The sequence below is a fragment of the Carcharodon carcharias genome, chromosome 3 (assembly GCF_017639515.1).
Source record: "Carcharodon carcharias isolate sCarCar2 chromosome 3, sCarCar2.pri, whole genome shotgun sequence".
Taxonomy (NCBI): Eukaryota; Metazoa; Chordata; class Chondrichthyes; order Lamniformes; family Lamnidae; genus Carcharodon; species Carcharodon carcharias.
The window spans coordinates 213,815,242-213,827,958 of NC_054469.1; the positions used below are offsets into that span (position 1 = coordinate 213,815,242).

Sequence of the window (12,717 nt, forward strand, 5' to 3'; positions counted from 1 at the left end):
AGTGCTGTCCTTGCCATGAAAGAATAAATTTAAAAAAAATAAGATCCATGGCATCTTGATTGTGTGTTTAGCAACTAACTAAGGAGATAGTTCAGGCATGCACTTATTTAGGTTAGCTACAAGGGTGGGATTTTCTCGACGTGGGTGGGATGGGAAAATTTGGAGTGGTCAAACAAGTCAATTGACTTTTGGTTGCTCTCCAAATTTTCCACGTCTTATCCACAACGATGTCCACTGCTGGTGGGACTGGAAAGTCCCGGCCTAAGTGTCAGTTAACAATAATAATCAATAAACAATAATATCAAAACTTTAGGATAACTTACTACCTTAAAGTTGATGTCAGCTATTCTGTTTACATTTTTCTGTTTTATTTGGCAGTGTGATGTGCAGGTGAAAAAATAATGAACTTGGGACAAAAGGAATGTGGAAATATTGTATTCATAACTGCTTTATTCTCTTAAATGTTATTGTATGTATGTGTAGGGTTTTGTTGTACATTTAAACAAAAGTGTTTTGGAGATTTACTGTTGCACTAATGAAAATATTTGATTTTCTTGTTTATAGTTTCATTGCGTTTTGTACAATTGTAACACAATGTGATTTACCTATGTGACTTCAATCGGTGTGTAGAGGATACAAAAATCCAGCTATCCATCTAGCCTAGCAATGCTGAGATGCAACTGAATAGAAAAAAATATCAGCCATTAATTCCAAATGAAAATTTGGGGAAAACTACAACAGAAAAGTCCCAAGAATGAAGATAATGCGCAAGTTCCGGTAAAGGGTGTTGGGAGACAATGGAGTGTAATACTTAGTGAGAGGGTACAGGTTTTAGTCCTCAATTCTACAAGGAGCAAGTTTTCAATTTGCGGGGAAGCTCTGAAGAAAAATTAGGCAAGAGATTGCCTAATAATTTGGATTATTAAGGATTGTCTTGGACATTTTGAAAATGATGTATTGTTTTGTAAGGCTATTGGGGGGGGGGGAAGGGAGAGGACGAATGATAAGTACGACTGGACATATGTTACTGGATGCAACACATTCTTGGGGCTTGATGTTGCTTTGTGTTGTAAGTATTTAACCTTCACTGTTGAGATTTAGGGTAGTAGAAGCCCATTAATTATGTTACAATTTATATTGAAAAATATTACATTGTCCATCTCTAATTTTTGAAGATTAATGCTACTCCAAAATGATTTGGAACTTTCTCATTGGTGAGGCTCTTCTCTTACTGTCTGCAGGGCAGTTAGGGACGGGCAACAAATGCTGGTCTTGCCAGCAACGCCCGCACTCCATGAAAGCATAAATTAAAAAACATGGCATTTGTTGAATTATATCGTCACATTGCAGTATATACAATTATGTTTGTCCAAGAAAGGGAAAAGAAGGCATTTCAAAAGGATGAAAAATGCTTAATTCAAATAGAAATTAATCAACAACAAAAAAACCTCCAGTACTGCATTGTTAATTGAAACTACTCGAAAATTTGTATAATTAATCAATTTAAAGGACAATTTTGAATTATCAGAAGAAAACTCTATACATTCTATTTTACGCTGCATAGAAGTGGAAGGCTTTAATCTCATTCTTGCAGCACTTTTAAATTTGGGATTAACAACAGATTTACAGATGTAGTAATTTATTAACGCATTTTTCAATCCCACAGTTCACTCAGAACTGCTTGTTTGTATTTGTCTAAGAGTGTTATCATTCTGTTACATATATTTTACATTAATACTGTGACCCTGTAGTGACAGTGAAAAATATGGCACAAAGCTCACAGTAAAATTCTATGTAGCATTTCTGGGTAAATTTTCCATATGCTTTGTTGATGGTTGTTGAAGCTCTAGAACTCACTCTATTGGTTTACAAAAGACCTTTTTATTTCGCGGCAGTCCACTGGTTTTGACTTTGTGCTTAAATTGAGAGTTTTGGCACACCAGATTAGGTCATATGATGAAGACGACTGAGAGACGTTATGTGCACTGAGAATGCCCACTTTCCTGATCATGAAAGATAGAAGAGACAATGCAGTTAGCTGAAGGGACAAGCAGGGTAGAATACCAAAGCTTATTTTCACTGCAGTTCCAAAAGTTTCTACCTGATATTTAAAAGCTACCGGAGTACAATTGTACAAATGTTGCCTTCCTGAATCAGCTACTCTTCATATGTAAGCCTAGGTCACGAGTTTCAGTAAACAGTTAGTCTGGGAAAGGCATCACAGCTCAACCCTCAACTCCTCCTTGCACACTGCTCATACCTTGGTGTACTTCCAACAAACCGGGAATGGGGATATTCTTCTCTCCCTGCCCTTTGTAGTCTGGGGGTGATAACCCACCCTTGACGGACTTGGCAGCGACTGGTGGAGGTACAGCAGAGTTTATATTATTTTGTAATGTACTTTTTATAATCTGCAGATGAAGGCAGTACAATGTTGGTTTAATGTTTTGAATCTTCCCTCCCCTCCTCCTAAACGTTTTTGCCCGTGTGTTTTGTATTAGTAAGTTGACTATATGGTCTACCGAACAAGTTTGAATCTGTTCTGGATTTCGGGTATTAGAAGGAATTAAATCAATTCTATATTTAAGGATTCTTAGTGCTTGAATAAGATGTCCCAATAATAATAGATTCATAACGAAGATCAGAGCATCTGCAATCGAGAGGCAAGAAGTGGAATGGATAGCAATGCTGGTTAAAAAACAGAATAGGGAGTAAGGTACTAACTCAGACTGGTAATTTGAATTTCAAAAATTGTGGATGATATATTTGGGGCTGTAATTAATACATAGGAGAATAGTGATAGAATACAGGAAGATATTGCTTTGCTTGCAGAATGGCATGTAATTGGAAAACGAACTTTAGAGGTAAGTGTGAGGTGGATGTATTTTGTTGGGAAGAATTCAGAGGCCACATATGTTAATGTTATGTTAATTGTATTGTTAAGGATTGGGTATTGATAATTAAGTATCTTGAGCACACATAAAAGGGACTGCTGAGACCTTAGGTAGGTAGGTAGGAGGCAGAAACATGTAATGCTGCATTCTGTGAATAAACCTATTATCAAGAAAAGGATCTGTCTAGTTTCATGCTTCACCATCTGGCTTGGGATACATTTAACAATATATTGCTCGGATGATAATGTCTGAATGGGGTAGAGAAACAGGAATTTGGGAGTACAGATATGCCAATCACTTAAACGCAGGTTAATGTGGCCATTAAAAAGCAAATCAACTGGCATTTATTTCTAGAGGAATAAAACTGTAAAGCAGAGCAAAAACAGAATTACCTGGAAAAACAGGTCTGGCAGCATCGGCGGAGAAGAAAAGAGTTGACGTTTCGAGTCCTCATGACCCTTCGACAGAACTTGAGTTCGAGTCCAAGAAAGAGTTGAAGTATAAGCTGGTTTAAGGTGTGGAGGGGGGGGTGGAGAGCGAGACAGAGAGAGAAGTGGAGGGGGGTAGTGTGGTTGTAGGCAAAAGCAGAGAAGTTGTGTTAACCTGTGTAAAACCTTGGTTAGACCATACCCGGAACTCAAACTGAGTTTTAGTAGTAATCTGAAAAATCACCATCCCCATCAAGAAATCTGCAGGTTTAATTTTATTTGGTTCTGAACTGTTTGAAGATAAACTACTTGATTACATAGCCAATGATTAAATTTTAGATAACTTTGGTTCCCAAAGTGCGGCACAATCAGGGTAATTTTAGCTGGCTAGTTTCTCCTGTTTCCTGATTGATTGATTTTTGTGACCAACACAATTCAAATAAACAAACGTGTCCCATTTTAAAACAGCGCTGACAAAAATCTCCGAAGTCTTCCTTCTAGTGCCCACAGGTCTAGGCCTCAAATGTATTGGCAGCCACCACATGCTTCCTCCCTCTTCAGGTACATAGCAATGGAAGAGAGGCAGGCAGTCAAGGAGGGCTGTTGTTCCCCACCACCCCCACCCATGGCAACATGCTGCCTGGACTTGTTAATGGCTGCCTTGGCCAGGCCAAAGAGCAGACCCATGAGGAGGTCCTCTGACTTGCCTGTACCCCTCCCTGCACTTGGTGGCCAGACATCAGGGCATGGGACTGAAGTGCAGCCCCTTCAAATAGTGGAAGAGAGGCTGCAACCTCTCACACTCCAAGCTAAGGGTAGAAAACAAATGTCCCAGGTCACAAAATTAAGAGGTGAGTACCTGTTTCTCATTCCACAATTAGAAGTCACTCCTGCAACATCAAGGGGCAAGAAAATCAGTACAACATTATCTTCATTATTTCAGCTTTGTCACCAAGACGAGAACTTGAGTTTCTTGATGACTCATTTAACAGTAAGTAAATAGGTGAAAGTGCTGGGTGTAAGTGTCTCTGAGTATGTTTACTCCAAACACGGCCCCATGTTTTCTGAAGCCAAACCATTGTGTGCAGCATCATCGTGAACTGTAGTAGTTGGATTCGGTTGCAGTATGGTTTTGAAAGATTTTTGGATGTGCAGATTATGGCCGGGAAGCATGGCAGGTGGGGGAACTTAATTTGGCGTAAGGCCAAAAATCAGTTGCCCAATGGCAAGATGAACTTCAGCAGTTATGTTCTTGGGGTTATAAAGGCGAGTCTTTCCTGACGACCAATGTCAGGAAGCCCTTTTGCATGTATTAACGTGTCACGGATGCTCAATAAAAGGCCAACTTGCCGGAATTAGGTTCCCCGCCAGCGAGAAATTAGAACATTCACATTCACAACTGCACATAAGTTGTGTGCATCTGGCAAGGTTAGCTTCTTCCATGATTAACGGTGAGTTGCAGTTGCATTGTCCTCTTTGGGGAGCATCTGTAAACGCCAACCTATGCTTGAGACCGGGTAGAGGCAGTTCAAGTTGTGTGGAGGATGACCAAGGGAGAGAGGAAAGGTTAGCAGGGAAGGGTGGAGCAGTGGCCGGGCAAAGGTGGAAGATATAGTTCAGGCTGTCCGGGCGGCCTTTACAAATGGCATCCAGGCCTTTGACCTCATGAGGTAATGGCAGGAATGCAACCTCCTGCCGGTCCCCACCGCGAGAATCGGTGAGCTTCTTGCGGATACATATGTAATGGGCTGAACAGCTCAAGATCGAGTGTGGCCAGCCATCCCATCCTCCAGCGGAAATCACTCTCACTTCTGCACCTGCCACTGAACTCTGACTCCAGAATGAAAGATTCCGGCCGATAAATCGGCATTTTTTTAGAATATTGACATCTTTTTGAGACACTTTGCCATTTTCTCTATGGTAATGGTGAAGATTGTGTGGCATCAAGTTTGTTTTCGACTGGTATTTTAGTTCTCAAAATGCTCAGTTCAACTCCTCAGCTTTTCCCTCCTAACTAGGTTTTTTTCAAATGCTTTGGTTAACATTTTGTAAAAATTGTACAGAGTTTCAAATGAAACAATGCATGCTAATGTATTTAGTACAAATTAGTACAAAATAAAATGTTATAAAAGGCAGTTGTTTGCAACAGATAAATGTGGCTGCACTTTTCAAATGGGATAATAAATCCAATGCTTAGTGTAACCTCTAAAATATGGTAGGAAAATGCACGATGGAAATTGGTTTGGCTTCAAATGCAAATTTTCGCAATAAAATGTTCAGTGTGACAGTGGGGATACTTGTTTTAAGGCTCACGCGTTAAACTTCAAAACAAAAATCATGGATAATTGAATATTTCTGGATGATATTTTGTATTTTAACTTCATACTGTAATTCATTTAAGAAAATAAATTGTGTTTCTTTTTCTTTTTATAAGCATTCTTTATTACACCTATTCTGAAAATGTTGATTAAAAATGTACATTATTTGCCGCCTTATAAGCTTAGAAGGTATTGCAAGAACTAAGGAGAGTGGAAATGATTGCAGTCTGCTTACTGGGTACTGAATCCTCCAAATATTTTTGTTGCCAAAACAACAAAACTGTATTGAAACTGGAGAGATTGAATTCCAGAATTCTAAAAATGGAACTGAAATTTTTTATACCTAGAACATAAAATGAAAAAATATTCTAGTTTTGTTTCTTGGGATTTTGTTTTTTTACGTTTAATGCAAAAGCCAAAGGCACAAGACCAAAAATGTGAATAGTGGTGGGTTACTGTTCACTCAGGGGGCAGAATTTTGCCCTTGATGGGCGGGCGGGCCGCCGATCGCCACCGCCGAAACAGGCCCAGCCGCCATTTTAAGTGGGCGGGCCAATTAAGGCCTGCCCAGTGTGCCGCCCGACGGGAAGCGCTATGCACTTCCTGTGCAGGCGGGGTGGGGAGGTGGGGGGGATTCCCCAACTGCCAGAGTGTGCTCTTCGCTCTTTCGTGCAGGGAGAGTGCTGACAGTGTTTGAAAGTTTAAAAATAGAAAAATAAAAAAATTATTAACATGTCCCCCTCATGTGACAATGTCACAAGAGATGGGACACTTTAATAAATATTGCAGAAACTTTATTAAAGTTTTTTTAAAGCCGACATGAAACCTCATCCCGCCGGTGGATGAGATTTCATGTTATTTCAAAAGCTCGCTGGGGCTCCTGGCCTGTCCGCCAGTCTTAAGGTTGGACGGGCAGGGCCTTTAATTGTTTTAACTACCCTGTCAATGGCCTCTATTGGCCATTGACAGGTTGGCGGGCGGACAGCTGATCGCACTGTCTCACCCGCCTTCCTGAATATTTAAATGGGGCAGGAAACTCCCCCGATGTCATCCTGTGTCATTTTCGTGTCAGTGAGCGTGCCCCGCCCCCAGATCACCGACGGAAAAATTCTGCCCAGGAAGTCTGAGATGTTGTGGTGACGTGCACGTGCATGTTGTAACCTGGAGCTATGGATAGTGCTGGTAGAGGCTTCAACATTCACTTCACTTGTGTTGCCATAGCTTCCAGGGCTGTGGGCCAAGTACTGGAAAATGGGATTAGTGTAGTCAGATCTTTGACCAGCGCAGACACGATGGGCCAAATGGCCTCCTTCTGTACTGTAAATGTCTGAGTCTATGAACATTCTTTCCACCACATGGCTGACCAGGAATCTCTCTCGCTCTTAACGCCTGCCATTGGCGTGTGTTGGAATGATCTGCAGGTTGATACTTAACCTGTTTGGCTACTTTATGAACCACGCCTTCCTTGACCATCAACTTCTGGGGCGGGAATTTGAGCCCATTATGCTATAAGACCTCCCAAGAGTGTGAGTAGTGGGAAATAAATAACAGGCTATTTTCCATCTCCAAGGAGCCATGCTGAATTTGTCAGTTCTACAATCTGCAGCTTGCTTTTACTTGTAAATGTTCAGATCATGAGCTGGATTAGTAGGTGATAGAAGCAGAAAATACTGGAAATGCTCAGCAGGTCAGGCCACATCTATGGAGAGAGATAAGTTATCATTTCAGGTTGATGATCTAATCTAGCATCCAAATAATTTTCTCTAGCATCAGTTGGTAATCGTACTTTTTCCATAACAAAAATCTGTCACTGTTAGTGTTGCGTTTGCTCTCACATCCTTGCCCTGCATGAGTGGTAGGTCACAACAAAAGTAATTATATGGGTCTTTTTTGTCATCAAGTTTTCAGCTTAGTGGCAGTTATTAAACCTGCCTTTTCACATGTATAATTTACAGACAAGTTGACAAAATTTGAAACTGTAGCTATTGTCAACAAATACCTTGGTCAAATTAAATTTGTGAATCACATTGGCCTGTAGGATCTGCCAAACCATGTAAACACATTGCTAATGATCTTATCAACCAATTTTAATGCCCAATCAGTCAACAGGTTTGGAGAGTTCATTGGCAAATGTTAACAAATTCTGAGCTTGATGTCTATACAATCTCATTAAAAACAGTGTTGCCAAAAAGTGGACATATTTTAGTTTTGTTTGCATTCATCGAACTGTTTAATAGATCTTAAGAACTGCAAAAGGAATGAGCTGTGTTCAGTATGCATCACATTCTTTGAAAGTGCCACCATGCTGTAAAAAACTGCAGGCCCTCCACGCATGTTTACACACCATGCAAAAAGATTATTGATTAATTAAACATGACTATATGCCTTGTCAGGACAGAATATAGGTAAAACTATTAATTGCTTTACTCAGTCTTTCTCTCCTTTTAAGTAAATAACAATAAAATTAGCTTAAAAAAAAATTGTCAAAACTAAATATTTTGTACTTCTGTCTCTGGATCTCAGTTCCTGTTTTGCTTTTCCCTGTCAGTGTCCTTATAGTCATATTTCTTGTACTCACCGGGGTCCAGAATTTCTGTGTTGGAAAATTGAGGACTTATAACCAGTGCCACTGCAAGAGTATGCAAAATTTTTTAAAGTATTCATTCACGGGATGTGGGCTTCACTCGCATTTATTGTTCATCCCTAGTTGCCTTTTAGAAGGTGGTGGTGAGCTGCCTTCTTGAACTGCTGCAGTCCATGTGATGTAGGTACACCCACGGAGCTGTCAGGAAGGGAGTTCCAGGATTTTGACCCAGCGACAGTGAAGGAACCATAATATATTTCTAAGGATGTTGAGTGACTCGGAGAGGAACTTCCAGGTGGTGGTGTTCCCATCTATGTGCTGCCCTTGACCTTCTAGATGGTAGTGGTCATCGGTTTGGAAGATGCTGTCTATGGGAAGGTGGTGGCATAGCGGTATTGTCACTGGACTGGTAAACCAGAGATTAGGGTAATGCTTTGGGGACCAGGGTTTGAATCCCACCATGGCAGATGGTAGAATTTGAATTCAATAAAAATCTGGAATGAAAAGTCTAATGAGGACCATGAAACCATTGCTGATTGTCGTAAAAACCCATCTGGTCACTAATGTCCTTTAGGGAAGGAAATCTGCTGTCCTTGCCTGGTCTGGCCTACATGTGACTCCTGACCCACAGCAATGTGGTTGACTCTCAAATGCCCTCTGAACAAGGGCAATTAGGGATGGGCAATAAATGCTGGCCTAGCCAGCAAAACCCACATCCCATAAACGAATATAAAAAATAAAGGAGCCTTGGTGACCTTCCAGACATGTGAAGCATCCCTTATTTATTATAATCATTATTTAAATGTGGAATATGTTATTTCTGATTAACCATCTTAAATGGCTTTGTAAAGTTTCTTTTTGGTGTAAACAAGTCCAACTTCAAGTTCCGCTCAATATCACTTGGAATTGCTGACTCTGACATCAACAACCCCAGAATGATTGGTCATTCGTGTTTTTGTCCCAGTGGGGTGGTCATCTGATCCAGCTGCGATATTTGGGATGAAAGTTTCCCTTCCCCATTCGTGGGAATAGGATTCAGGCACTAACCCCATATACCGTAGCCACAATGGGCACAAATCCTAACACTAGCTCTCATCCTGGCTACAAACTCCAAACTATGCTACAATTTCCAAGTGAAAGCAGCTACGGATTCACCATAACTGCCTCCTTCCTCCTGCCCCACCACCAATGGAATGGGAGGAAAGTATCTGACCTTTACAAAGTGCAAAGTTCTTGTGTGTTTGCATGGTCTTAAAATCTTTATGTTTTGTTTGCAGGTGTCTTGCAGTTCAGTGAGATTATAACCAATCTCATGGTTCTGATTTGCGTGGCAGCTTCACAAGCAGCAATATCTGGCTACACGTCCATGGGAGGACTTGGGACAGGTGCTTTTAGCATTGATTCAGCGTACAGCCCCTTCCAAGGCACTGAGCTGGAGCAGGTCCGGGATCTTGACATGCAGTTTAGCCAGATGAGAACCCCTGGAGTATACGCAGGGGTAGTTTCTAGCATTGTTGCAGGTTCTGTCACCCTTCTCTTTTTAGTGGGTGGTGCTAAACCTCTTCACCGCCTTTCCTCAAAATTTCTCATGGCTGAATTTGTGTTTAATATTCTTGCCTGTATCGGGTACATAGTGGGCGTTGGACTTTACCTGCATCTTATAATTACGGTAAATAGCACAGAAGTTTGTAGATTAAGAAACCGTTTATATGCCGGCCATGGTTACACCTTTATGAATTGTGATGTTCAGGGAGGAGATGCTGCCGTAGCTTTATTTGGCTTAATTTCTGCTTGCTTGTATTGTGCAAGTGCAGTTTTCAGTTTTTTGGCACTGAGAACTCTGAAGAAAATTACCGAAGAGATGAATGCGGGCAATGCAGTACACCAAGATTTTGAGGAAGTTGAATATAAAGAGTGTTCAAACCATCAGGATGGTAAGGCTGATCAGCAGCTCACGACTCTTGTGTAAAGTAGCTAACCTAAGTATATTTTGTTTCCCCAGTGTCTCAAGGTTTAGCTAGTGAGTAATTGAGCCATATAGGTCAGGAAGGTGCCATGCTCAATCACTGATCTGTGTTGTGTTACCTGATATCAGCTGGAGTAGTGAACATAGGACTTAGGAGCTGAGTAAGCCATTCAGCCCTTCAAGCCCACTCCGCCATTCAATAAGATCATGGGGTAGTGTCTTCCCCCAATAACCCTTGACTCTCTTGTCTATCAAGAATATGTCTAACTCCGCCTTGAATAAATTCAATGACCCAGCTTCCACTGCTCTCTAGGAAAGAGAATTCCATACTAACAACCCTCAGAGAAAAAAAATTCATCTCATCTCTGTCTTAAAAGGGAGACCTCTTATTCTTAAATTGTGCGTCCCCTAGTTCTAGTCTCCCCATGAGTGGAAACATCCTCCTCGTATCTACACTATCAAGTCCCTTCAGGATGTTATATGTTTCAATAAGATCATTTCTCATTCTTCTAAACTCCAATGGGCATAGGCCCAACCTGTTCAACCTTTCTTCATAAGATAAACCCCTCATCCCAGGAATGAGTCCAGTGAAAGAAAACTAAAACCAGCCAGAATTCCCAGGGTTAGGAAAAAGAAAATCCATTAGTGTTTCCACTTCTGATGATAACTCTTCAATAATATCTGCAGAAGTGTGCATATGGATGTTAAGCAAGAACACAACCAGACTTGGTTATGAAGGATCCCTGGGCTCAGTAGACTGCCGGTAAAAGTCAAAGCTCACATGTGAATAATGAGATACTGGAAGTGGTAACCAGTGGAACTATATGCTACCAAGATGAAACGAAAAACATTTTAATTGGCTCCATTAACATACTGAAAAAATGTTTTTAAAAAATTAAATTGTACAACTCTGGTGAAGGTTTATAATCTTGATTCTTTTTTTAAACAGTTAATTTCATTTCATATTTACATCAAATGGAGATGACTGCAACCACGTGTTCAATACCTAATGAAATGAATTGGAAAATAATAGGTTTTACATGTTGAAAATCTTACATGCTGTAGGAGGTATGATATTCCTCTGCACAAATCTATAAAATCAAATCTGAATGTCACTTATCAAGTCATATAGTTCAATTAATCCGCTGTCCATCAGATTGTAAGAAGTCCAGTTTTATATATATGTATATGTACATGTAAATTTGAGTTTAACAGCTCAAGTTTCACTTTCTTTTGTCCTATGTTCTCTTGACCTTTTAGTCAGGTCCTACCTCCATGATTACAGACATTTTTTTGAAGTATTAAGCATATCATGTTGCAAGAATTTTAAAAATTATGCAAAAAATTACATTAATCCAATACTTTAGTACATTTTCTGAAAGTATGATCTGTGCTTGCTATTAGAAGGAAGAATGCTGCTGTTTCCTGCTACAGCAAGTTCACAAATTGGGATAAATGAAAAATGTTTTGTGAAGAACTCTAGCTGTAAATGAGAGGGAGCCTAATAAGTCACGTGTACATTAAAATATCTGGTTTTGTATATGATCTTTATCTACATAAGGCTTAAATAAAATCTCAATTTCTTAAGACTGTCTTGAAAATATTTTTTAAATAAACTGATTTTCTTGAAGTATGCATTTCATGTGTGTTCTTGCCAATTGAGTGGATCAAACTGAGGTTTTGATCATTTGTCCAACCTTTATAATGTAAATCATCCCTAAAGAACGTTGTAGCCTGAGTTAACATCTTGATCGTGTGGCGTTCCACACTCTTAATTGATCAATTCTGTTGCGAGTCAACATGCTCAATTGAGGATGTGAATAGAAAAGAGCAATTAATCAAATAATACTAACAATTCAACACAAACACGTTTTATTAGTGGCAGGGCTTATCATTGGATTGCAATGCCATCAGAAAAAAACAGTTCCTAAAGGGTGGTGGAAAAGATCAATGAAGGATGACCTGACTAAACCCACAAAAAGAGTTGAGTTATTTGGTAGGGGTGGGGGGCTAAATTGGGAAATTGGATGGATGCAGAAGTAATAAATGCTGTAACAAGATCAATAAAATTTGTTTTTTTCCAAAACAGGTAAGTGTTGTAGGCAGAATGCAAAGCGAGTCAACACTGAAAGTTTGATCTCTTAAAACCTGGGATACTTGTAAGAGATGTAGCTGATTTTGTAAGTAGACAGTACAATGCGGGACTACTTTCTCACCTGGTTTTAACTCTATCCGAAACAAGTGCGCCCCCCTCCTTTCTTTCTGTTCATTCCCACCCCTGGGTTTTGAGTTGGTGAGTCAACGAGTCAACGAGCGAGCAAGTAAGAGAAACGCGGCCAAAATCAAGATGGAATTAGAGGATGGAGAGATTGCAAACCTTAAAGAAGGGTAAGAATTATTGTGAAACAAAAAAAAACGATTCGACCCCTAATGGATCCAAGTGGGGAGAGGAAGTCCTTAAAAAATATATCTTTAAAGTGAAGCTGCGTCTCATGTTGAGGGTGGACGAGGTGCTGATGATTGGGGA

General features: G+C 40.1%; 1 protein-coding gene across 3 annotated transcripts in view; it reads left to right on the forward strand.

Moving 5' to 3' along the window:
* The window catches only part of LOC121275618 (MARVEL domain-containing protein 3-like), a 40,634-nt gene extending 30,178 nt beyond the window's left edge, over positions 1 to 10,456 (forward strand). For all 3 annotated transcript variants that reach the window (XM_041183090.1, XM_041183088.1, XM_041183089.1), the window contains exon 4: positions 9,502 to 10,456. In XM_041183090.1, the coding sequence (XP_041039024.1) occupies positions 9,502 to 10,193 (692 nt within the window). In that variant the 3' untranslated portion in view covers positions 10,194 to 10,456. The remainder of the gene's footprint in view (positions 1 to 9,501) is intronic.
* The last annotated feature ends 2,261 nt before the right edge of the window (positions 10,457 to 12,717 follow it).